The 27,180-nt window shown below is 39.8% G+C and overlaps 1 protein-coding gene across 1 annotated transcript; it reads right to left on the bottom strand.

Annotated features, from left to right (window-relative positions):
- Window positions 1-373: 373 nt before the first annotated feature.
- Window positions 374-25,521, bottom strand: cstf3 (cleavage stimulation factor, 3' pre-RNA, subunit 3). The gene is made up of 21 exons (XM_063005116.1): window positions 25,376-25,521; window positions 22,508-22,609; window positions 22,266-22,361; window positions 13,510-13,542; window positions 11,963-12,060; window positions 11,521-11,587; window positions 11,394-11,428; window positions 11,172-11,298; window positions 10,437-10,514; window positions 10,097-10,259; window positions 9,176-9,285; window positions 8,293-8,409; window positions 8,126-8,200; window positions 7,779-7,922; window positions 5,111-5,213; window positions 4,394-4,463; window positions 4,055-4,250; window positions 3,205-3,355; window positions 2,240-2,334; window positions 2,078-2,138; window positions 374-978 (listed from the first exon to the last, which is right to left on the bottom strand). Exons 1-21 carry the CDS (start codon window positions 25,400-25,402, stop codon window positions 776-778), a joined length of 2,151 nt encoding a protein of 716 aa, XP_062861186.1. The 5' UTR covers window positions 25,403-25,521; the 3' UTR covers window positions 374-775.
- Window positions 25,522-27,180: the final 1,659 nt, after the last annotated feature.

Genomic DNA, 27,180 nt, shown 5'->3' with positions numbered 1-27,180 from the left:
GGCAGTCCTAGCAATCCTAAGTAACTGAGTGTGCAACCAATTTTGTGGACGCAGGGGGGGGGGGAATTCAAAACACGAACAAGTATTTTGGTATTTGAGACGGAGCCTGGCATTGCCGCTGGATATTTTAGGTTTACATTCAACCATTAAGGTCATTAAGGTAGGCTGTGCTGTGTATTGTATTGTGGCTTCCATTTATTCTATCAATTAATTTATGAGCGTAATTTAATGACTGTTGTGAAACGTGGCTCTTTTCTGTCCGTAAAATTAAGCACATTTTCCCGTGAATTTAGTAGGGCCCTAATTATGCATGTAGTAGACAAAGCCAGCATACTGCCCCTATATAAAGTTTAAAACAAACAGAAAACACAAATGACTTTTTCCTTTTGTTTTATTGGAAGTGAAGATGCGTGACCTCCATTCGACTACAAAACGATGTCATGATGACGTGATTTCACCGGGACATTACACGACTCTGAACTACGTGTCAAATCAACATCCAGAATAAAAACTTTATACATCATAAGCCAGTCAGTTTTAAAAATAAAACTGTTTCTTAAAAAAAGAATCAAACCTCAAAAACACAAAAAATATTAGGAACACAGATGGGGCGTGTCCTCGATGTTTTAGTCCTCGACACACCTGCGTGCGTTTGTGGGCGTACACTCTCAGTAAAAATGTTCCATGAAGGGGGAGGCTAAGAGCCCCGTCTCTGGAGAGAATGAGACCAGTAAAATATTACAGTCAGTACTGGTGATGTTTTTTTGTTCAGGACTCATCGGATCCTCTTCTGCTGCCTGGCACGGTAGATATCGTTCACTGGAGGAGCAATGGCACCTTTTTCCTCCTCATCATCTGAGTCAGCGTTGGGCCTCTTTAGTGATTTGTTAGCGAGTGTGTGGTTTTCGACAGGGCCGTTCCCCTCTCCGGGTACTTCCCCTCGACCTCCAGTGATCAACTCAACAGCAGCTTCTACACCTACAACGAGAGAGAACATGAGGAGAAGATTTGAGAATCTGCAGCTCTACGGTTAATGGAAACAGTTGTGCCACAAAGCAGCAATGATTACTGGTATTTACTGGTACGTTACTGTTAAACACCAATATTTATTAATAATCAGCAGAATAGCCCATCAAACCTGCCAACTTGCTAAAGGCAACAAGCACCAAAAACACCAGCATTCTCCATCAAACAACGTCATGTTTGACACACTTTGTTTACATTCATGACAGGACAGGTAATCGCTGGTTACACTTTGGGCTGTGGAAGGAAACCGGAGCTTCTGGAGAAAACCCTCACAGACACAGGGAGAACATGCAAACTCCACACAGAAAGGACCCGGACCGCTCCACATGGGAATCGAACCCAGGACCTTCTTGCTGTGTGGTGACAGTGCTGAGCTTTCATTATTAAGCACATACAAGCAACAGAACACTGTCAAACCCCAACATTAGAATGCACTCACATGATACGCAGCCATACCGCCGGCTGTGTCACTGAGTCCTGCCGCTGCTGCTGCGCTACTATGAGATTTACCGCATTGCAGCTTGGTTTTTTAGGGCAATCTGATCAAACCACTAATTAGACAGACCACTAAAGCGACACCCAGACATGACAGAGAGAAACTATTTCATTCAATGTTATGGTGAAAATACGGCACAGCCACTAGTGAGATGGTGAGACCTGCATTTTAGACAGTAAGCTTCCCAATCCTGGCTTTGTAGCCCTGCAGTATGATTCCATTCACTCTCAGATTAACAAAACAATGACATTTCAAGAAGCCACTTAAGTCTTGCGCTGGGTTGTTTCTTCTTCGTCTTCAATTTATTTCTCCAATGAAATCAACTTTACCATAACAAACCACTTCATCAACCAACTACCCCTCTTACTTAACACCATTATTTGCCATAAAAATCTGCTCTTGCCAATAAACACCAACAGTCACAACAGTTCATCACACAGCAACATTAAACATAACTAAACATGATGTGGTTTTTCTCTGTCTAAATCCTAAAGGTACAATAATCAAGACTTCAGACAAGAAGTCACACACTCATGGCCTGTGTGCGATACGTACTTTCTGGCAGTATGCATCTCCTGAACGTCTCCATCAGCTCATCCACCTGGACAAATGGACCCTACAAAAAAGAAAAAGCAGAACCAGGAAGGTCATAGGTTAGACCAAAGCGATGCCCTTCATCTTAGGTTTGGACTGTTTTAGAGCAGCTGGAGTACTGACCGTAAAACAGTTTGGAGGGGGCAGCAGCTTCATGAGGACAACAGCAGCAGGAGGCACTGGAAACACTCCTCCAGGAACCGGGTGCAGACCAGGAGCTGCCACACACACACACACACACACACACACACACACACACACACACACACACACACACACACACACACACACACACACACACACACACACACACACACACACACACACACACACACACACACACACACACACACACACACACACACAGTCCCATTATATGAGAACAGTGAATAAAGAAGTCCTGCACTGCACATCTCTGAGGTGTCAGGATCCGGAGAAATGTGCATTTTATTAATGTTGAAAAAAGTGTGATTTACATTAAGGTGTTGGGTAAATGCTTCCATCCAAAGGGACTTTCATTTAAGACAGGATACGAATACGATCCAATCAACTAAAATTTAAGGCCATTGCACCAAGGTCCCAACAGTGGCAGCTTGATGGAGGTGGGCTTCTAATTTGTGTCAGAACATCTCTTTGTCCAAATAACACGTTGAGTCTTCTCCTATAATGCTTGGAAAAAGTGTAAAATCCAGAATGCCTCTTCATCTGGAATCTACAGGCATTTTTGTTTTACTATGTTTATAACCCAATCATGCATGACAGTTATTCTTCAGAATATTTGTCAATTACAGACTGGATTCCTTTATTCTTTATGTGAGATCAAGCTAATAAAGCTAATAAACTGCATACATTTTCTAGCCTTCTCTTGCCATTTATTGTTGAGCTGATTATACATTAAAGGACACATTTGTGCATTTGAAGTAATACATTATGTAAACAAAAATATTGGGACACCTCTTCTAATCATTGAATTTATGTTTTTCAGCCATAACTGTTGCTAACAAGTCTAATAAATCAATCATATACTTACAACTTTCTGTTTATGTACTGCTAAAATGCAAAAAGGGTAAAAAAAAAAAAATTCTTACGGGCGAGGTGTCTGGGCTGGAAAGGGATCATCTGGTTTGTGTCAGGTTTGGGATACTCTGGTTTACGGTCAACGTCATCCTTTAACGTGGGAGCCGACGGAGCAACAACAGCCTCTGGGATCAGAGCAGCATATTTGACCCGAGAAACATCCTACAAAAGAGGAAGAGGATATAATTAAAATACATTCAACCCCCTTCAGGATTCCAGCTCAGAGTAATCAGACTGTAAATCTTCATGTGGAAGCTACAAGTAGGCATGCATAAATAACTGCATACACAAATTGGTGCTTGGGTGGCCACGACTGCTGAGCTTTGAGTATAAATCTCAGGTGGCCAGGCAATCAACAGATGCAACTGGCTGTGCCTGAGGGAGACATGTTTAAAGTGTTTCAGTCCCATTGTACAATTGCACCCTCTGCTGTCTGTTCAAAGGGCCTGCACTTCTGATGGATGAACTGCCAGCATCTGAGGAGGGATCTCAGCTCACCTCAGCTGAAGTTGGGTGTTGTGCATTATTATTTTATGTATTAGGATTTTAACGTCTTGTTTTACACACTTTGGTAACATTCGTGAGAGGACAAGACAGGTAGTTACTGGTTACACAAGATTCATCTGTTCAAGTTTAACGTCAAATGCAGTCATGGACAATTTTGTATCTCCAATTCACCTCACTTGCAGGGAGAAAACCGGAGCTCCCAAAGTAAACACACACTGACACGGGGAGAACATACAATAGAATCAAACCCAGGACCTTCTTGCTATGAGGCGACAGTGCTACCCACCGAGCCACCCCTGGGTGTTGTGCATGTGATTAAGTCCCAATTATAAATAAAAGCAGCTCTAATCTCACCTTGTATCCGAGGGCTTTGAGCTCGCTGGCGGAGCAGGGGTACAGATCCATGAACTTGTACCTGTCCACCAGCAGAGCCGTCTCCTTGCCCTCATATTCTTCCTTAAAAGCCATGAAACGCCTGCGTTCCACCTTCAGGATACTGGCTAGGTCTCCAATGTTACTCTCAAATGCCAGGAAGCGGGCCCAGATCTCACTGTTTGTGCACAAAAAAAACAGATAATTTTGACACAGTCTATTTTATTCCCTTGATATAAAGAGGTTCTTATTTTTGGAACTCTCAAAACTGCAGTTTGTTATAAGTATGTAAAGCAATAAAAAGAGGTGCAGCCTGCTAACCCGGATCTTTCAGAAGAAAGACTTCCAGAAGTGAGAACCCTCTCGAAGAGCACTCTTGTGTTGTTGTCCTCTGTGAAGGAAGAGACAGCAAGCAAACAGAAAGACAAATTTACTACCAAACACTTTTCGGGACCAAACAGAAATGAACTTAATTGCCTAGCAACCAGATAGCTGCAGCCATGTTTACTGCCAGACAAACACAATCTCAGAGCCATCCACTCTGACAGAGAGTTATACTACCCATTCGATTCGATAAGAGGCTCTAAAATAGACCCTTCATCCTCATCCTCAGTGAGGATCCAACATTGTGGCAGCAGCAAACAGCTATAAACAGCTGGTTTTACACCACTGCTGTTACAACCATAATGTGATCATGAATGATAAATGATTCAGAAGTTTTACAATCCTACAGAAAACAAAAAATAGGAACTTTAGGATACCACAACAAACCAGGATTTATCACACCTAAAATGATCACATGACTTCTGGGATTGTAGGCCAGAACTATTCACTGAAATTCTTTTTGAACAGTCAGTCAGATGCCACAGCAAGGCGTGAGAAAACTCTGTGATGCCATCTGATAAATCTGATGCTTGTGGCGGTATCAAATGTTCCATTCTGGGTTGTGATGGTGTTTACTATGGTACACTCCAGCCTGAATAAATGTGTTCACAATAATGTACTGTAGCTAAAGAGCAGGAAATAAACATGTCTTACCATTAAGGTGAGACAGATAGTCGATATATGCCAGTATATACTCAGGGATGTCTCCATACTTCTTCAGACCAAGTTCAAAGATTTTAAAGGCCACTGATTTGTCCTGAAAGAAAAATAAATAAAACATGACAGTTCAAACCAAACAGCAGAACCTTTTGCAACAATCTACAATCAAATAATATTGCTTATTCATATTCGCTTATTATTTTTATTCCAAACCAGCATTACTTTGTAGTGTTAAACTATATGCCTTTTTTAGCCTACTGTGTTAAGGCAGGGTAGGGAATTTTTACCGTTGCATAGCAGCAACCCATTCGTTGTGGAACTACTTTTTGGCGGAAGATATTGTCAATATTAAAGCATATTCAATATGAAATTCAGGGCTTCTATGATTTATTTTCTTTCTTTATTTTGTAAAAACTGTTGTATAAAAGCAATAGAACACTTGAGGTTGTGTGTTATCGCAAATAACAGCCATGATAAATAAAAAATGCAATATTAATAACAGGAATGTATTCAATTAAAAGGCAAGCCAGGTCTTCTCGTCCAGTGTCCGTGCCTGACCTCATAAAAGCTTTTTGAACCAAATGGTACAAATTCCAACATACACATTGCACAATCCTGTGTAAGGCCTTTCCCAAAGAGTCAAGGCTGGTACAGTCGCAAAAACTGAGACTGAACTATTACTGCCCCTGTTTCTCAGGGGACAGTGGTAGCTTAGTGGTTAAAGTACTGTATTAATGATCGGAAGTTTGCTGGTTCAGGCCCCACATGCACCATGTTGAAGATGCAAGACCCTTAACCCTCAATTGCTTGAATGGTACCAGTCACATTAAGTCACTTTGTATAAATGCTGTCAATTCAAATTGTTCTTAAATGGAATGCCAGACAAGCTAATGTTTAGGTGTCCACATACTTTTAATTATAGTGTATACACAGTGCTGTTTTTCACCCAAGAAGGCCAATTAAGCCCAGTTTTCTTTTTAAAGTGTATATATACGTATATATACAGTGTATCACAAAAGTGAGTACACCCCTCACATTTCTGCAAATATTTCATTATATCTTTTCATGGGACAACACTATAGACATGAAACTTGGATATAACTTAGAGTAGTCAGTGTACAGCTTGTATAGCAGTGTAGATTTACTGTCTTCTGAAAATAACTCAACACACAGCCATTAATGTCTAAATAGCTGGCAACATAAGTGAGTACACCCCACAGTGAACATGTCCAAATTGTGCCCAAATGTGTCGTTGTCCCTCCCTGGTGTCATGTATCAAGGTCCCAGGTGTAAATGGGGAGCAGGGCTGTTAAATTTGGTGTTTTGGGTACAATTCTCTCATACTGGCCACTGGATATTCAACATGGCACCTCATGGCAAAGAACTCTCTGAGGATGTGAGAAATAGAATTGTTGCTCTCCACAAAGATGGCCTGGGCTATAAGAAGATTGCTAACACCCTGAAACTGAGCTACAGCATGGTGGCCAAGGTCATACAGCGGTTTTCCAGGACAGGTTCCACTCGGAACAGGCTTCGCCAGGGTCGACCAAAGAAGTTGAGTCCACGTGTTCGGCGTCATATCCAGAGGTTGGCTTTAAAAAATAGACACATGAGTGCTGCCAGCATTGCTGCAGAGGTTGAAGACGTGGGAGGTCAGCCTGTCAGTGCTTAGACCATACGCCGCACACTGCATCAACTCGGTCTGCATGGTCGTCATCCCAGAAGGAAGCTGACGCACAAGAAAGCCCGCAAACAGTTTGCTGAAGACAAGCAGTCCAAGAACATGGATTACTGAAATGCCCTGTGGTCTGACGAGACCAAGATAAACTTGTTTGGCTCAGATGGTGTCCAGCATGTGTGGCGGCGCCCTGGTGAGAAGTACCAAGACAACTGTATCTTGCCTACAGTCAAGCATGGTGGTGGTAGCATCATGGTCTTGGGCTGCATGAGTGTTGCTGGCACTGGGGAGCTGCAGTTCATTGAGGGAAACATGAATTCCAACATGTACTGTGACATTCTGAAACAGAGCATGATCCCCTCCCTTCCAAAACTGGGCCTCATGGCAGTTTTCCAACAGGATAACGACCCCAAACACAACCTCCAAGATGACAACTGCCTTGCTGAGGAAGCTGAAGGTAAAGGTGATGGACTAAACCCAATTGAGCACCTGTGGCGCATCCTCAAGTGGAAGGTGGAGGAGTTCAAGGTGTCTAACATCCACCAGCTCCGTGATGTCATCATGGAGGAGTGGAAGAGGATTCCAGTAGCAACCTGTGCAGCTCTGGTGAATTCCATGCCCAGGAGGGTTAAGGCAGTGCTAGATAATAATGGTGGTCACACAAAATATTGACACTTTGGGCACAATTTGGACATGTTCACTGTGGGGTGTACTCACTTATGTTGCCAGCTATTTAGACATTAATGGCTGTGTGTTGAGTTATTTTCAGAAGACAGTAAATCTACACTGCTATACAAGTTGTACACTGACTACTCTAAGTTATATCCAAGTTTTATTTCTATAGTGTTGTCCCATGAAAAGATATAATGAAATATTTGCAAAAATGTGAGGGGTGTACTCACTTTTGTGATACACTGTATATATATATAAATCAGGAGGTTAGTGTATTAGCGGGTGGAGAGCTAAGAAAAAGGCATGTTTTACCTTACTGCAGTAATACTCCATTAGAGCAGCTGTGACGTAAACATGGTGCCGTGTCCGAACATCCTCTCTGGCTTTCTTAAAGATGGAACGACCTGACTTGATCCCCTCGGCCCTCCTGGCAAACTTCATATACTGAATGTAAACCTGAGCAAATAAAATAAAAGTAAAAACACTATAAAAAAAACACTAATATTACAGCTACACCTTTCCTCCGTCAAACACGACCAACTGAGTTTGTGTGGACATCCGGCAAGGAAGACCGGATTTTTAACCTCAAATACACAATTTAGAACTCAATTTCTATAAACTGAACCTCTTTATTTAAGACATGCCAGTATGAAACTCACCAAAGTTGGGTCGATGTCCTCGATGGCTACAAGGCGGTTGTATATGCTGTGAACTTTCTCATGCTTCATACGACTCTGTTGAACAATTCATAAGCATAATAAGAATTAAATTTTAAACATGCAAGACATCAGTGAAAGTGTTTAATGTTCTGAGGACTGAATCTCACCTCCTCATAATCAGCAAAGGAGAAATACAGCAGCATGTTCTTCTTCAGTAGAGTTGAAATGGCACGTTCATAAATGTTAGCAGCCTCATCGCTGAACAGTTTGGCATTGTTCATGTCCTAATGATGTTGAAAAAGAGAATCAAATGAGATGTGAACAAATAACAACAAAGAACACTCAATTATACAGTATAAACCCTGTATGGCCAAAAGTATTTGGACACCTGACCATGAGCTTTTTGGACATCCCATTTAAAAACAACTGGTATTAAAATAGAGTGACCTCTAGGTGAACTTTTCAGCTATAACAACAGCCACTCTTCTGAGAAGGCTTCTCATAAGACTTTAAAGTATGTCTGAGGGAATTTGTGCCCATTCAGTCAAAAGAGTGTTTATTCCAAATCTGTTCTGTGGGGCTGAGGTCAGTAGACTGGAGTTTCTTCAAATCAAGCTTTTCTTGATTTTCTAGAGCTTTATAGAGACATGCACAGGAGCAAAGTCATGCTGGAACAAGAAAGGACCTTCCCTAAACTGTCACTGCAAAGTTGGAAGCATATAATTTTCTGTACACAATTGATTAAATATATAAATTAATGTATAATTATTGTTGTGGCTAAAACACTTGAATTCAAAAATGAAAAGGGTCGTCTAAGTACTTGTGTCCTTATAGTGTATATATACAGAAAAGGTTAAAAAACGTACACACACTTTAACAAAAGAAAAACCTGTATAAGAGTTATAAGAGCTGAAATACAAAATACTAAAATACTACAAAGGATGAATACAAGTCACCTTTGAACCTCATACTACACTAATTCAATCAAACATCAATTAAAGTGTGTATACATTATTCGGCCCAATCTGTAGTAATAAAATAACCACAAACCCCTTTCTCTGCCAGCAGCTTGCTGGACTGCTCCAGATACTGGGCAGCCTCGTACCAGATGTCCGGATGATGGCCGAGCACTAATAGGCACTGCTCAAAGGCGAACATGACTGCAAAAGAACAATAAAAAAAAATCACTCACCACAAATCACTCAGTCAGATACCACACAATTAAGCACATGTGTATTTCTGACCACATGAGTGTCTGAAACGTCCCTCTGGTTATGAAGTTGTGCAGAGATTATAAGATTATTATATTTATAAATGCTAAGTGCCATCTTTGTTTTGGTCAGCGGCACAAAATAACAACTTGAGCAAGAAAAATAACAAAAACGATCATCATGAATTTCCATCAACTACATTGAAGGGTCTTTGAGCATTAACTCCCTATTTAAGGTCTTGCATTTACATTTTCAGAATTTAGCAGACACCTTTATCCAAAGTGACTTACAGTACTGTGACAGTATACAGTCTGAGCAACTGAGGGTTAAAGGCTGTGTTAATGGCCCAACAGCAGCAACCTGGCAGTAGTAGGCCCTGAACCAGCAACCTTCTGATTACTAGTCCAGTACTTTAACAAGACTACAACTACCTACAGTCAGAGCATCGTGCCGCAGTATATGAATGGGAATTCAGGACTTTGGGCAGTTCAAAAGTGAACTTTTACTTGAGCTTGAACTTTCAGTAGTGTTACACTAACATGTTATTCGTTCTTCTCAGTTATTCTTTTATTACTAACCAATTTCATTTTGTTTGAGGTTACGGTTGGTCTGGAGTTGCTCAGAACCACTGGGTGCAAAGCAGAAATACACCTTGGACAAGGTGCCAATCCAAAGCATTTACACATCCACTCACACTCAGGGGAAATAAAGGGCTGCCAATCTACCTTTCCGCATGTTTTTACATTATACGCGCTCTTACCTCTTTTAGTGATGAGGGTTTGGTCTTCTGTCCGCAGTGGATTGCTTTTTTCCCACTGGATGTACTTCTTCCACATCTCCACCTGCTGGGCCTCCTGTGGGGAGTTCTGAGGAGGCACGGATGGTGCGTTGCGGTCCAAACCCTTCATCACAGTCTCATACTCCTAAAAGAATGACCAATCAGAAGTGTGGGTCAAAAACAAAGATGTTTCATTGTAATTGATATTAGTATGAAATGGAAGATCAAATTCAATTTACATACAATTTAGAAAGAGGAAGCTTTTACGGACTGAAAAAGCTTAAGAAAGCAGTACAGCTGCACATACAGGTGAGACACTTACCTTAGCAACTCTCCTAGCATTCATGTAATCCCTGCTCCGGTCTTCAATCATCTTTTTGGCTAAATGAACGTTGATCCCCTTAAAAAGAAACATATGTTGAAGTTAAACAATTATTTTCTGTAATCACACTAATCAAGGGAGCAATAAGTCACAGAAAGTGTTTCTGGAACCAGCTCCATTGACACAGTGCCAATCCATTGCAAGACTAGAAGGGGGGGGTTGTTATTTATTTATTAGGATTTTAACAACATGTTCTATACACTTTGGTTACATTTTTGACATGACAGGTAGTTACTGGTTACACATCAGTTCACAAGTTTAATGTCAAACACAGTCATGGACAATTTTGTATCTCCAATTCACCTCACTTGCACGTCTTTGGACTGTGGGAGGAAACCGGAGCACCCAGGACCTTCTTGCTGTGAGACAACAGTGCTACCCACCCAGCCACTGAGCCACCCTGAAGTGGGGTTGAACAGCCTAGAGACTGTGAAGTGCATTTGTCAGTGCACTCTCAGTGCTGGTCTCAATATAAAAAAAACGACCAAGAAGAGCATCCAGGATAAAAACTGTGCTCAATCAGAAGACCAGAATGAATTGCTGTGGCAAAAGCAGCCAAAGAAAACATATTTTAATCATAATTACATTAACTTAGACAAACTGACAAACTTTAATACAGTGGCTAGACTTATACCATGTTCACAATCCTATTTTCTTTTACTAATCTCCTCTCACCTCTTCATATTTGCTGTAATCTCGCCAGAGCTGTTCGATGTTGATCATGGGGTTGACGCAGCCTCTCTGATAGACTCGTCGCACGGCAGTAATGCGTTGATTCTCTGCGTACGAGCCCACTGCCTCACTGGAACCCAGAGTAGTGAGATTAAAATCTGCTCTGATAAAGCACAACATATAGACCCCCCTAACCCCCCCCCTCCAGAACTGCAGTGTACTTACACTCCTTTAAGAAAGTTGATATAGTCCACCCAAATCTGGAATGAGAAAGAAGAATGAGAATGTGTTAGTGGGATGGAAGAGCTATGGAAGCAAAATTAGCTGCCAGTAGCAATGCAAAAATGTTCACCTGGTACGACATGATCTCCATGCCTATTTTGTCCAGGGCAAAATCATATGCTTGTGCCATCTTTTCCCTGAAAATAAAAATTTTAATTAGGAACTGTACTTAGAACCATAAAAAATTAGGATCTGTGCTGAGTTCATTTTCTAATTTCTAATTATTTGAGCTGGTGTTAGCTTGATGTTGGTAGCACTGGGGGCACAACTAGCAGAGTGAGTGCCTTACATATACACATGGTTCCTAAGCACCTGGGTTGGATCCTCGTGTTCAGTCACTGTCTGTGAGGAGTTTTACATGTTCTGTTTATGTGTGCATGGGTTTCCCTCTGGTACCCATCCTTCAAAGATGAATTGGCTGCACTAAACAGCCCCTAGGTTCAAGTGACTTGTTGGGTTCCTGCCTTGTACACAGTGTATCTATACAAACCCACAATGCAGAAATCACGTACTTGTAGCTGGGCAGCTTTCCTTTGGTTTCTCTCACATATGAAAGGTAACACTTCCACAGGTCAATGTGCAGGACCTTCATGAGGCACCTCTGAAATAACTGAGTAAAAAAATAAATCACAGTTTATTCACAGACATGCAGTAAAAAGAAATGAAGTAAAATGCTTTGTTGGTCCTTCTATTGATCTAAAAATAATGAAAATGGGTTAGACAATGTAAGATAATGGGTTGGACAGAGTAATCAGAATAATTAGCTCCAGATGGTGCAGTAATCTATTATGTTAGTGATCTGGGTTCAAATCTAAGCATGTGCTATCGGCCTGCCGGGCATCTACACAGACATGATTGACTATGTCTGAGGAAAAGGGTGGCCAAAGCACTGTGATGGATAGGCGGTCTGGCCAGGCCGTATTTCTACCTTGCGCCCGGTGATTCCTGGTAAAAATGGACCCGCCACACCTCAACCACAAACCTGCAACAGTCGCAGCATTTACCAGACTTAGAATTAGGACTGAATACAATTTGAGCAATTAAGGTTTGAGATTCTTGTTCAGGAGCCCAACAAAGGCAACTTGATGGCTGTGGGACTTGAACCGGCAACGTTTTGACTACGGTGCCTTAACTGCTCCTACTGCCTCTACAATTGATTTACAATCTGGAATTGGAAGTCATTTAGAGGAGACTGGTCTGGCATCATCTGTGTGTGTAGGTCTGCCTACAGCCAATAAAAAATCAGACAAGCTCCTTAAAGGAATAGTTTAGCTCCTCGACCCTGGCCGAGGAGAGACGTAACTAATACACACCCCCTCTGACTCTTGTGTAGTTGACAATCACTTCTTTCCACCTGCATGAGGCAGGTTCACAAAGAAATCAGTATCGTGTACAGAGTCACGCACCGATCTCTATTATCCCAGTCTCTGTGCAGCGCTTCAACTAGCCAGCAGAGGCCGCAACTGCAGCAGTAATAAGGAATCGCTTCAAAACGCTTTCAAGCCTCAGGCACAGCCAATCATGCCTGTGTAGTTGCCTGGATGGCAATAACAGAGGACACGCATCAGTGCACCCTTAGTGTTAGTCACAGCCATGGATAATTAGGAGGGCATCCAACTTAAAAACTGTTCCAAATCAAATATGCAGATGAATAATCTGCTGTGGCGACACCTAAACACAGGAACAGCCAAAAGGAAGCACACATTCATTCATTTAGTTAAAAACACAGTGGGTGCTCAAATGGCGCACCAGTGCTGACGTCTCAAATTTAGGACCTCTGCTGGCCAATCGATGGTGCCTGCACAGAAACGGGGGATAATGGGGGTCAGTGCATGACTCTCTGTGTGCAGAGGGGACATGTGTTGGTGCAGCCCTCCACAGCCAGTAGTAGAGGTAAGCAGCAGTAGAGGAAGTGAAATGAGATTAGGTAACTAGATACGACTAGAATAAAAGAAAAATTCTGTTAAAAAAAAACAACAACAACAAACCTAATAGGACATATTACCACCATAAGTCAAAAACAGGCTTCACCAAGCCTGGAAGGTGATTAAAAACTTACCTTTTCAACTTTGTCATAGTTTTTAGCCTTGATCTGTGGACAAATTTGCAAAGCTGTTATTATTAAAATCAAATTTTAATCAAGAAAAATAAGATTAAGAAATTGATATTCCACACACATGCACACACACAGAGTCCCTTTGAGATCAACAATGTGAAATTCATACAAAACCTTGTTAAAAAATCAATATACACATGGATTTGTTATTATTCTTAAATGATGTGTATTTTAGAGCCAGTGATAATGGTGCATGGAATAAACTAATAATCAGAGGGTCGGTTCTCAACCACAGAACACTTAAGAAATGTAACTACACAAATAACATTGTTTAAATTAAAATCAAAGATTGTTAATATTTGTCCAGATTCTAATCATAATTTTGTTCAATATTATTATTTAATAGAAACAGATTTAACTAATTTAAGCAAGTAACTTGGGTTTGGGTTTGTGTTCCTCCTTAGTAACTCCAGTATGAAGCCATGAAATAACATGCAAATCCATGCAGCATTCAGCAGGCACAAAGCAGGAACTAAGAAGCAACTCCATGTTCAGCACTGATGTCTTCATCACTGAGCAGTGTTTGTTTGTTTATTAGGGTTTTTTGGTTACATTCATGACAGGACAAGTAGTTACTCATTACACAAGATTCATCAGTTCACAAGGTTATATCGAACAGTCATGGACAATTTTGTTTTTGGACTGTGGGAGGAAACCGGAACACCCGGAGAAAACCCACGCAGACACGGGGAGAACATGCAAATTCCCCACAGAAAGGACCCGGACCACCCCGCCTGGGGATCGAACCCAGGACCTTCTTGCTGTGAGGCAAGAAGCCACCATGCCGCCCACTGAGCAGTGTGTGTATAAAACAGAAGCCAGAATATTATAATTCATCTCATGAATAAATAGTTTAAAATGGTATGGTTGTCCTACTTTTTTACTTGTAATCAAGTCAATATAATATATTTAGGTATTAGAAGGATTTAACTTGAAAGATTGAGTGGTTGAAAGAAAAACACAAATATATCTGCACACAGTTTAGATATTGGAAGAATAGGGTTTGGCAAATCTGGAATTTCAAAGAAATACAAATCACCTAAAAAACTAAACATTAATAAAAACACAATTTGTTCCTCATAGGATTTTATCAATCCTGTTTTTATACCTTAATAACAATACTGCACTTAAATGACTGTATGATAAGTCTGTAAGACTCTTTTGGGATTACTGACCAACTTTTGGACATTTTGTGTCTTGTTTTCACATGCAAGACCTGTTATCGAGTTCAAATACATTATTTGGTTATTAAAATTTTAACGTTATGTTTCACACATTTTGGTTACATTCATGACAGAAACGGTATTTAATGATTACACAAGATTCATCAGTTCACAAGTTTAATGTCAAACACAGTTACGGACAATTTTGTATCTTCAATTCACCTCAGCTGCATGTCTTTGGAATGTGGGAGGAAACCCACACAGAAAGAACATGCAAATTCCACACAGACAGAACCCGGATCACCCCACCTGGGGATCAAACCCAGGACCTTCTTGCTGTGAAGCGACAGTGCTACCCACTGAGCCATTGAACCACTGCTACTGTGGCACCTCTGACAAAAAGTGGGTCCTGAAGACCTGGGTTTGGTCCCTGTCTCTGGTCACTATGTGAGGATTTTTTTTTGTGTTCGGTGTCCGCATGGGTTTTCATTGGGTATGTAGACATTCTGGACTGGACCTAATGGTGAATAAGTTAATGTGCAGTGTCCTGTGATTAATTTGGCCAAATAACGCTGATAAATAATAATAAATCTTTTGGACAAAGAGTAAAACCCGAAACTAAAATTGCAGGCCAAAAAAAACCTTTAAAAAGTGAAACAGCTATTTATTAAAAATGTTACTTAGACATATTAGTTATTAACATGTAAAAGTCATGACTAACATGCACGCGCACACACAGCCAGTCTGCCAGAGACACAAAATTGCAGTCCAATAATTAAACAAATTTTTTTGTAGTTTGTTATTTAACTTTATTATTTACATGTTAAAAATCTACAGCCCTAAAATGTTCAACAGTTGAATAGATTGCAGGACATGCAGGAAACACTCAAAGCATTATAATGTATTTTTTTAATATGGTCAACATTTCCTGATACTGTTGACTATAATTGAGGTGTGCACAAAAAATCAAATGCATTGAATTCTAGAGACACATTGACAGTGCATGATCAGTATTATATAAAGTAAAAACAAATAAAGAAAAGATCAGTTGCATCTGTGTGATATGATGAGGAACGTTAGGAACAGCGTAAGAGACTTCATGGCAACATTGCTAGATGGACTTACTCTACTGAAAAAAGCTATTTGAACAAATACACAGATATAAACAGCATCCACACCAACCCAGCTGACATCTGCTTCTTATTTGCTAGATTGTGGTTATAAAAGTAGTAAACCTACAAACCCCTGCTGTACATAGTCAATCATGTCTGTGTAGATGCCCAGCTTGCTGATAGCACAGCTAAGATTCATCTCAGCAGTATAGGGCTAGCGCATTTGATTGCAGCGCCACATAAACTCATATACAACCTCTTCTGAACTGTATCAACTAAAATTTACATGTTTAATAATATTATAAAATCCCCCTTGTTGTTTGCAATGCTTTTTACAATAGGAATACATTTTTGTGATTTGCTTCTAAAATCTTTTGTTTTACATTGGATGGAACTGCAAAACATGATCTTGATCTCAGCTTTTTAAGACTAAAGAATTGCATACATCTGGATTTGCAGTCTAATTAAAGGATCACAAATCATGTCCTCAGGACTACTGCTGGCCACAAGTGTTCCTTCTCAACAGACACTCTGACATTTACTGTTTTAGCAAGCACTTTTACTCAGAGTGACTGTAAAAAAAATTGTGAGAAAAGAGGAGATTTAAGGGTGGGGCTTGAATCAGCAATTGATCCTGAGCAGCACTGCATGGCTCTACAGACGCAATTCTGCACTTAGTGGGACCCTGCTCCTAGCAGGTGAAAAGAAGCGATCTACAAGTGGGGGTGTGTAATAGCCATGACTTGTCTAGACCGAGAGAGGGGGAGTAGTGTCAAGAAAAATAAAATTGGCCACGACTAGATTGGGTACAACCACTATCAATTAAAACATATGTATATTGATACCATTTAAAAATCAAGATAACATATTACTTAATTAATTTGGCTGCTACTGGAAAAATCTAGAAAATGTGTTTTATATTGCAAGACTGAAACACCATAAATGAAGGGCTTGAAATGTAATGCACACTTACACCTTAATCCTGTTTAATATCAGAAAGCATAGTCACGGTCATGTTTCTGAAAAGCATGACTGTTTTTGAATTGGTAGAGCCCCACAGGGGGGATTGTGGTAGAAAATACTATGAGACCATAGACACTTTCTTAAGGGATACATCATAACCACCAATACGATTTGAAGTGTCTATATATGGTGTAAATAGACATGGTATGAATTTGACTCTTTCCCAGTATTCAGAATTAGGGCTACTAAAGAGAACATGTTCAGTTCTGATAGGTTAGAATATGTATGGAATATCTATATTTAACAAAAACTTTTTGGAGGCGCCCAGGTGGAGCTAGCACACCAGCACCGAGTTTCTGAACTCCTCGGTTCGAAACTCGGTGTTGCCACCGGTCCGCTGGCATAACTGGAAGCGCGTGAAGCAGATACTAATTGGCCACCGTATCTGCAGGGTGGGGACGGGACTATGTGTGGGTGGGTGCTCGTACACTGTGTAAGAACCCCGATTGGCAGAAGAGATGCCTGTGCAGAATGCAGAGGCGAGAAGAGGAGGGCTGTACACGTGTCGGAAGAGGCGTGTACAGTGACGTGCTCTCCATGGATGCAATATAGTATCTCTCAGCAGCAAAAGATAAAATTGAGTGTGCTAAATCGGGAGGAAAATGGGGAGAAAATGCATAAAAAAACAAAACTTTTTGGAGACCAAAGTAAGTTTAATGGCACTTTATCAGAAAAAGTACTTTGACTGATCTAGTACTTGCTTTGTATGCACATAATCAAGTCACTCTATATGCATTAATAGACCTAATGTTGTCTTGTCCACCTCATATGGTTCAGCTTGAGCAAAAAAACTGCAGATACACCAAAAGAGAAGATCTTACATTGATTAGAAAAGCAAAATCACTGATAATGAATGCCAAGTTGTCATTTCAGTCTATTTGTACAAATTAACTGTTTCAGATTGCCAAAGTTTTACTGCACTTGTAGCAATTTGGGATGATTGATTTGTGATCTGGTGGTGTAGGGGCCTATAATATTATTTTACTTGTAACAATGTTTTCTGATTCAAATTAACGTTTGTGACTGACTATAGCTGGTGGCTTTTCTGTGCACGTGTAAATATGTGCATGTTTAAGTTTTGCTGAACCAATTACTACATAAAACTAGATATGTCTTGCCAAGGTCAGAGAAAAAACCCCAAACCATCACCTCTTTCTGAAAAGAAATATGTGTAGATGGTCATAAGTATTCCAAGAACTATACACAAACAGGTCTGTCAGGAACTAGAAGCTACTGAACATGGGAAAGCTAACCACAGTTATGCAAAAAAAAACTAAAAAGCAGCTGGGTTTTGTCACCACCAATCATCAATAAGGGATGTACCCTGCAGTAGTGGTATCAGGGCCAGAAATGCTGGACAACAAGAAAAACAAATATGAACTGTATGAACAAACATGTTTGCTGTGCAGTTTGTTGCTTATTGTTTAAAGTGTAACTGTTGTTCTTGCTGCCTCCAGGTGATCCTGCTTATCATTTTAAGTGATTCCTGGCTGCTTTCTTAATGAGTCCACGATGACATCTAGGTCAGGGACGATTCACTGTGGTTACATGAACATGTAATGTGTGGATTATTAATTGTGATGACAGGGCTGCTGTGTTTGTTGTAATTCTGTAGATTTTTTCCAATCAAGGGTTTGAATAATTGTGTCCCTGACAACATTCACGTTGAATGTGATTGCAAACTGGGTCAAATCTTCAGTAAATCACAATAAAATGTATTAATAAATTAGGTAAAATTCTAAACAGGAGGATTAACATTTTTGTAATCAGTGTCTAAAACGGTTCTCGTTTTTTGGTTTAGTATTATTTTATTTAGTATTTATTTTAAACAATGAGTACAAAATTGGGGTGTGTAAACAATAAACTGGAAATACCAAAAGCAAAAGTGGATGCACACGTTTTACTTTATTGTACGTGTATAAGATTAAATGCCACATTTTCCCAATTTGCCGCTGTAGATATCAAACTATATACAAACAAAACAGGATTGGGATGTCTTAATAAAGGTTGTTAATGAACAGCACTTGCTGGTGGGTGCGCAGTTTAATGTTAAATAAAAAACACGAGATCAAAGTCAAAGCCCCTATAGGCTGAAGTCATGTGTCAGTCTAGTCCAAGCTGTGTCATAAAATGTACAGTTGAATTAGTCAGTACATGTCACACCATGATCTTACAAAAATAAAAAGATATTACACAAAGAAAACAGAGAAACAACACATTCTGTTAAACAATGTCATTTATTTAAGGAACTAGTTTATGTGACAGCAAAAATCACAGGGAGAAAAAAATCTCTGCTATCATGGTTACTTAATAAACTAGAAACCAAATTCAATTGTTCAGCAAAATCTAAAACTCTCTAAAAACCTTAACTGTTTTAAAATCTAAAACAGTCCTCCTGAAATAAACAGTGAAGGAATCATGTTAAAGGAAGCCTATTGTGTTATCTAAGCCGGTTCCAGCGTCGATGAAAGGATAGAGTTAGCATAATTTCAGCCTGGTATGGATAAATGCCACTTCTAAGGTTCTAGAGCTCCACTGTTGGAGCTTTTACATCCATACAAAGTAAACTTGGAGAAGTAGTGACTCTACCCAGGAGTGGCCAGAGAGCTAACATGTTAAAAATGGCTTGGAGGCAAAACATTTAAGACCTGGAGACATCTCGAATCACTGTGCAAGATCACACAGTATAACAGAGACTATAGTGAAAAACAGAATTCATAAATGATTGGCATGAATCTGCTAGCAAGAGCTGACCAATAAAACATCAGTGCTCCATTGGGATTCGGTTTTATTAATAAACAAAAGTGGATTGTTTTGTTCAAGGTTAGACACAGTGGCTTTTTCCACATGCTATTATAATGCTGGATAGCTTTGCTCCATACACTGAGGAGAATTATTATTTTGTAAAACACATCGAGTTTAATGATGCGACTGATATACAGTATAACACAGAGGCAATTACTAATGGCTTCTTACAGCAACCCATGAGGAGCATCTCCAAAATAGGAGTTGGAAAGAGCCCTGACGTCTTATGCCATTTAAATTCCAAGTGTAAGATCATGAGTAAGACAGGATTAAGCACAGATAAGAAACCTATACTGAACAAGCACTACTTGATCATTAAAATTCTCTATTATAAGAATCACATATTGCATCACATCTCATTTTTTTCCAATAATAAAGCACTGGCTTTCCCTCACGTTAAAGGTACATATTTAAATGCATAAATGCTTTTAACAGAAACCGAAGTGAGTAGATATGGTGACTTAAATAAAGCAGACTGCAATTTCTCCCCCTTTTTCTCCAAATGTAGTCATATTTAATTCCCAGTCGTTTGGGAATCAGTTGCAGCATGCACACCCCCTCTCTGACACATCACCAATCTGTTGCCTTCCAGCATTCGGTTCCTACACAGAGCTGTATCGTGTACGGATAGACACGTCACGCTCCGTGAGACCTCACCCTTTCACACGCTATCACCCAAAACAGTCCTAGAGATTGTATATTGCAGTGTGAGGAAACCCTCTCTGACCTTCTCTTGCTTAAACACGACCAGCTGTGTTTGTGTGGACGCTCGGCCAGGTCGGTGGCTCAACTATGATTCGAACTTAAGTTTAAACACTCAAGAGTGGTGTGCTAGCTTGTTAGACCGCTGTACCACCCAAATGCCCAATCAGTCATTTGAAGATGCACAATACATAGTCAGTAAAAGCTGTGATTGAAATTTTGCTGCTGTTTGAGAACAAACAAAAAATGTACGAATGACAAATGTGTATACCCTAACAAGTGCCAATAAAATGTATTTATTATAGCATGATTAATCATTTAAACCATAATACTTATGGTATTGTAGTATCTGTTTATTCATTACAATCCTTGAGTTTAACTAAACTTATTGTTTCTGGTGCAAGTGTGCATTATCAGTTTAAAAAGTCCTTCTACTATTATGGGAATAAGAAATTACCAACATATCAGTAAAGCCATGTTTTGATGTTTTAAACTCTGCCTCAAGCACAACATCCAGGATGGCTGAATAGGAGCGCAGACTAGCACACGTCCCCTCCGACACGTGTGAAGTCATCGAGCTCTTCTTTTCACCAGGCAGCAACAGACGCTGAGCGGTCTCACACAAGTAGTAACACACTATATTCAAACCTTTCATTTTTTCGACCAGACAGTAGAAGTCATAAATGCAGTAGCAAGGTCATAGTCCATGTGGCCTTTCCACTCTCACACCAGCAGCGTAGTAGACTAGTGTGGCTTTTGAAAATGAGTTTTCATATCAGTCAGATCTCTATGTAATGTAAAGCTTACCATTAAGACATTGCTAAACTGGTAGCTATAAGCCTCCGATACTTGTTAGCTATGTTAATTTAATAATTTCTGTTCAAAACTAACAGGACAAACTTTGGACACCAAACATGTCTTGTCTGATCCAGCACACTTTTGGGGCATAAAGTGCATTTTGGCTAAACTGGTCTTTTAAGAAGCCTGATGACCCAAACAGAGGACAAGATATTCTGGAGAAACAGTATTTACATGATCGCCAGGAGCCAGAATAAACTTTTTTTTTTGTATTTTATTTATGCATTTACTCCTATTTTCTCCCCAATTTAGTGTAGTCAATTTGTCTTCTGCTGCTGGGGGATCCCTGATTGCAGTCGAGGTGGGTATATTGCTGCTCACGCCTCCTCCGACTCGTGTGCAGCCCTTAGCGGAACCCTTTTTCACCTATGCATTCTGCACAGGCGCCTCTCTATCTGCCAATCCGTGTCCTTACACAGTGTTTGAAAACCCCACCCACGTAGTCCGGTCAACCCACCCTAGCAGAAACGTGTCTGCTGCAGGCACTGCCAATTATGCCCGCTAGATGGCGTCCAGCTGACCGGTGGCAATGACTAGTTTCGAACCGAGGAGTTCAGAATCTCGAATAGAATGAACTTGACAGCACTCAGTATTAATAATAAACGTTACTGTGTTTAAGCTTAATGTGTATCTGTTGTACAGTGTGATGTGACTAGGATTTATAGTTAGTACAGGACACTACTATTGAGCCAAGACTAAAATGATACGTTTACACACAACCAAAAATGATCACAAAGAAATGACACAGGAGGCAAGAAATTGACACAAGTGAATAAAAGGCTAAAGCACTCTGATACTATTAAAAAATGTTTAATGCTGTTGCAAATAAAACATGCAACAATAAAATTAGCCCCATCAACTGAAAAAAGCAATAAAGAATATAAATACCCCCTCCCGCACCACTGGCATTTAGAAACCTTCATATGATTGCTGTGCACGGTTAAATGTATTAATTTCACATTGTTGATCCAAATGGGAAATCACTCAGAAGAAATATAATTGATATAGATATATAAAAATATAAATTATGTTTAACCTCAGCTTCAATGTAAAGCTTCCAGAATCTGCCCGAGCTGGGAAACTGTGTGATAAGTCTCTCATAGGTCTTCCTTGCTTTATCTATGGGTTGGTTCTAAAAGAAGTAAAATGCATTTACATACACAATGAAGGAACGTCTAGCATTCAGTTACCAGTCAGGTATGCGAAACCCTCCCAACCATCCCAGTTTCAACTCTGCCCCGATTAGGTGAAAAGAAATGCAACCCTGTGTCACTAAACCTGTGCTTCTCGAATCAGTATGCTCCACGCGTCCAGGTCATATGGGTTTTCTTCCAACTTCTTATCTGCCTTCTTTACCTTCTCTGGGATGTACTCCACAGCCTGAAATGAAAAGCAAGCACAAAACCAATAAATAATGATGAAGTTAATCCAGTACAACACAAAGCTTTTCAGCACCATTTCCCATACCACATCCAAGTAATGCATTAAGATTCACTTAAATCTGTATTATATTACAACACAGCATTAACAGTTGTGCATAGTTGCCAAGTGCTTTTCTGGCTGACAGAGAGCAGTATCTAATACAGAGTCGCGAACTGCAGTCTGTGAATCATCCAGCTCTTGTGCAGGCGTCTCAGCCGGCCAGCAGAGGACATAAGTAGCACTGAAACCGCTTGCTCATCTCAGCTGATCGTGTTCTGTGTGGGCCCGATTGATCAATAGCACTGCTGGTCTAAATGTGCATTTAACATGTATTGATAAGTTTACTATCAGCTTTATTTTTAAAACTCACTTTTTTATTATTAAACAAACGTGTGGTGTGTTGTTTCATCAGTTTAATCTAGTGCTACATTTACAGTGTTTAGCAGATAATTTTACCCAAGCGACACACAACTGTGTTCAATTTCCAACTAAACAATTAGGACTTAAGAACAGCAGCAACCTGGCAGATGTGGGGCTTGAACAAGCTACCTTTAGTCTAGTACCTTAATTGCTCAGCTACCACATCTGCATTAAAGTAATGTCTAAGAATGCACTCGGTTGATGCAGCTTTCTATCACAATAGCTCACCACAGCTGAAAACCAGGTTCAAATCTCAGCAGTGCTACGCAGACATAATTGGCTGTCAGTTATTGTGAATTTGAAGTTAATACACCAGTTAAAAACCAGGTTTATCATCTTGTGCCTAAACAGTGTTGTGATAACCATGAGCCACTTGCCCTTTCAACAAGACTTTTAGACTTTAAGACTTGAAACAGTCAAGTGTGCTGAAGAAAAATTGTGATCTCTAACAAGTGTGCATTGTTGCTGTTAGGGTCAAACTAGCATTGAAATGCATCAAACAACTGTAACACTATTAGCCACTAATAACACCATAGGCTTCCTGAAACACTTTTAATCATAATTCATATTGGACAAAAATGCAAGGAAGTGTAATCTTTTATGCTGTCAAACAAAGAGAGCTATAAAAATGCAATGCTGATTGCGAGCCAGGCCTACTTGCACAACATTCGTAGTTGACTGCAGAATCACCTCGTGGTCAAGGTTGCTACAAACTTTTGACCAGTACAGAGCATGTATGCATAGGCAATGATATACATGGCTTTTGCGTGTCTGTTTGTTTCATTCTTAAAGCCATGTCAGCTGCTATGGCTATTACCATGTCTAGCTAATAGATAGTCCTTAAACGTCAAAGTGGTGGGTCGATTTGCTTTCTTTACTTGTGCTTATGGTGGTTAGAGTGTTTGTGTAACTAAGTGTAGAGTTTTGATTGTTTTTTCCTTAACTTATAACTTATATAGCGTTCTAAAGTGCAATTGCTTCCAAGAATTTAAGCTGTTTTTGGGGGGTATTGAAGTGAAAACTTTAATGTAAGTTGTAACTTTAATGTTTAATGTAAGTTCTTGATCCACAGAATGAGCAAGTGGGGGTCTGGTCTCCTTTTAGCAAGTAGGTATTGGTCAATTTGGTGTGTGCGTTCATGTGCGTGAACCCTCAATTAGCACTGTTTTCATGTAATAATATATACATGGTATTTTTACAACGCCCAGCCACTTTCTATTACTGTATATTCTGGTGCATTTCAATCATTTTCCCCAGGATAAATAAAGTATTATCTATCTATCTATCTATCTGGCTGTACTTTTTTAATACTAATTGCATTGGTTTTACTCTTTATTGTATACCATTTAACATATATAACTGTTAGGTTTTGCTCTTGTCTTTTTCTCTACTGCGCTGCTCTAACACAGAAATTTCACTCCTGGATCAATACTAATCTATCTATCTAAATATCTCAAATTCTAATCACAGCAAAGCTGCATTAACAGCTTTATTAATAGCATTAATAGATGATTACTGTAATAAAAACAATAAAACAAACTGTACGGTACAAAGTGATGCATAGAAGTCACTGATTCTAAACGAAACAGCTACAGCACTGTGTTTGTGTACATGAAATGTTAGTGGCTCCAAACCCACCACAGCCCTGACCAGCTGATGTAGATCAAAGTTCGTTCAAATACAACAGTATCGACTTGGTATTGTGTTAGCATTTTGCAGAACCATACCGAGGTTTGCAATAACTAATTCAGCTGCTTTGTCGTCCCAATAACGTGCAGTTGTAAGTGATTAAAATGTATTTAAATGCAGTATGAAACATCATTATATTGCATTAATGCGAAAAGTTTGCTAAGATAAACGGACTGTTGTTTTGGCAACCTCGATAGCATGGCTAACTAACATATCAATATCAATAACACACCAAACTGCATAGCAACCGAAGTTTAAGAATGAGATATTACACAGAAATAGAGCTGAATTAACAACAAACATAACATTTGTAATAATGTTGAACTATCCGCTAAATAAACGAGTTTAGTTAATTAGCCTGTTAGCTAACGCAGCGTTACATATTTTTAAATAACTTAAAACAGTCCTTCAAATACCAAACATTTTTATACTTGCCATATAATAATATAACAAACCAAAAAAGTTTAATCTTACCGAAAGAATTCGTTTTACAAATTAATACATGTGTTTATCACTAGCATTAGCACTAGCATTAGCATTGCAGACTGAGCTGCACAGCAAGGCCGCAAAACAACCAACACATTCAAACGTAAATACTTCCAAAAACATGCTCACCTGATCCGGAGCGGCTTCTGTAGACATTATTAATATGAACTCTACAGTTTCTGTGTGAGAGACGCAGCCAGTGTCGCTATTAATGAGGAGTAATGTGCAGTAAAACTCGTTCTATTTCTGCAGCTGCTGCATGTCCTCACTCCTCATTCAGCTCACAAAATGGCGAGTTTCTTACACACACTTCCGCTCAAACCGGAACTGCGCGATGATCATTTCACGCCTGTATTCGTACCGGCATATCACACCTGTATTCGTACATCACGGCCAGGGTGTACGTAAAGTCTGGACACAGGACAATTCCCTAACTATAACTAACTATATGTGTACTAAAACACACACACATAAATATTGCATCACAAATAGTGGAAAACACATTAAAGGTGTTATTGATTAATAATCTAATGAAATACATTTACATTTTCAGCATTTAGCAGATGCTTTTATCCAAAGTGTCCTACAGTACTGTGACAGTATACTGTATAAGCAATTGAGGGTTAAGGGCCTTGCTTAAGGGCCCAACAGTTGCAACCTGCCAGTGGTGGGGCTTTAGCCAGCGACCTTCTGATTACTAGTCCAGTATCCTAACCACTAGGCTACAACTAAAATAAAATGTTGTTGAAAAATGTATTAAAATTTATTACAAATATGCATTTAGCCTTTGTGTTCAGACTTTAGGGATACCCTGTACATTAACACCCGAATCTATACAACACAAGATAGTATTCACAATATGCCTTTGAGCAAGGCATATATTATGATCAGAATCAGAATCAGAATCAGAATCAGATTTATTGGCCAGGTATGTGGATACACACAAGGAATTTGTTTCCGGCTGATGGTATCTCTCTAGTAATGGTACGATACAGTGTACAAGCAACGTATACATTAAACATTAAACACAAAATCACAAAATTATCCAAACTATAAGATTATATACACACAATATACAGATATGTAATTTAGCAGCATCTGAAATATTTACAAAGCAGTAAAGTGCACAACATGTAGGATGAGTACTACAGTGTAGTCAGTTTGGCAGCAGATGAATATTTTTACGCTTACGTGTTATGTATTATTAGTCATTTATTTATTTAGGAGGGAGATGGCCTGTGGGAAGAAACTGCTTTTAAATCTGGTGGTTTTAATGTGGATGGATCTATAGCGCCTGCCGGAGGGGAGGGGTTGAATGAAGTAATGTCCAGGGTGTGAGGAGTCAGTGATAATTTTCTCTGCCCGTTTCTTGGTTCTTGAAGTATACAAGTCCTGGATAGAGGGCAGAGGAGCACCAATGATTTTTTCAGCTGACTTCACCTGTCGCTGCAGTCTGTTCCTTTGTTGTGTTGTGGCTGCACCAAACCAGACTGTGATGGAAGTGCACAGAACTGATTCGATGGCCGCAGTGTAGAATTGTCTTAGCAGCTCCTGTGGCAGTCCCAGCTTGATATGCTCAAAATGCCCCCTATATATTGATGTAAAAAAAAAAATAATAATAAACATATTCACTAGATTTGCATAATTTTAGAAGCCCCCCTTCACGGTAGATTTGATGCCCCCAACATTCTTGGCCACAGCCTTGATACCTGTACATCACATTTACATTTACATTTACATTTTCGGCATTTAACAGACGTCTTTATCCAAAGCGACGTACAGTAGTACTGTGACATTATACAGTCTGAGCAATTGAAGGTTAAGGGCCTTGCTCAAGGGCCCAACAGCAGCAACCTGGCACTGGTGGGGCTTGAACCAATGACCTTCTGATTACTAGGCTACAATGTCCCTCATATCCATATCCATACATCACC

Source organism: Trichomycterus rosablanca, chromosome 11 (assembly GCF_030014385.1).
Source record: "Trichomycterus rosablanca isolate fTriRos1 chromosome 11, fTriRos1.hap1, whole genome shotgun sequence".
NCBI lineage: Eukaryota > Metazoa > Chordata > Actinopteri > Siluriformes > Trichomycteridae > Trichomycterus > Trichomycterus rosablanca.
The sequence above is the reverse complement of the archived record's forward strand: the minus strand, read 5'-3'. Positions and strand labels throughout refer to the sequence as shown.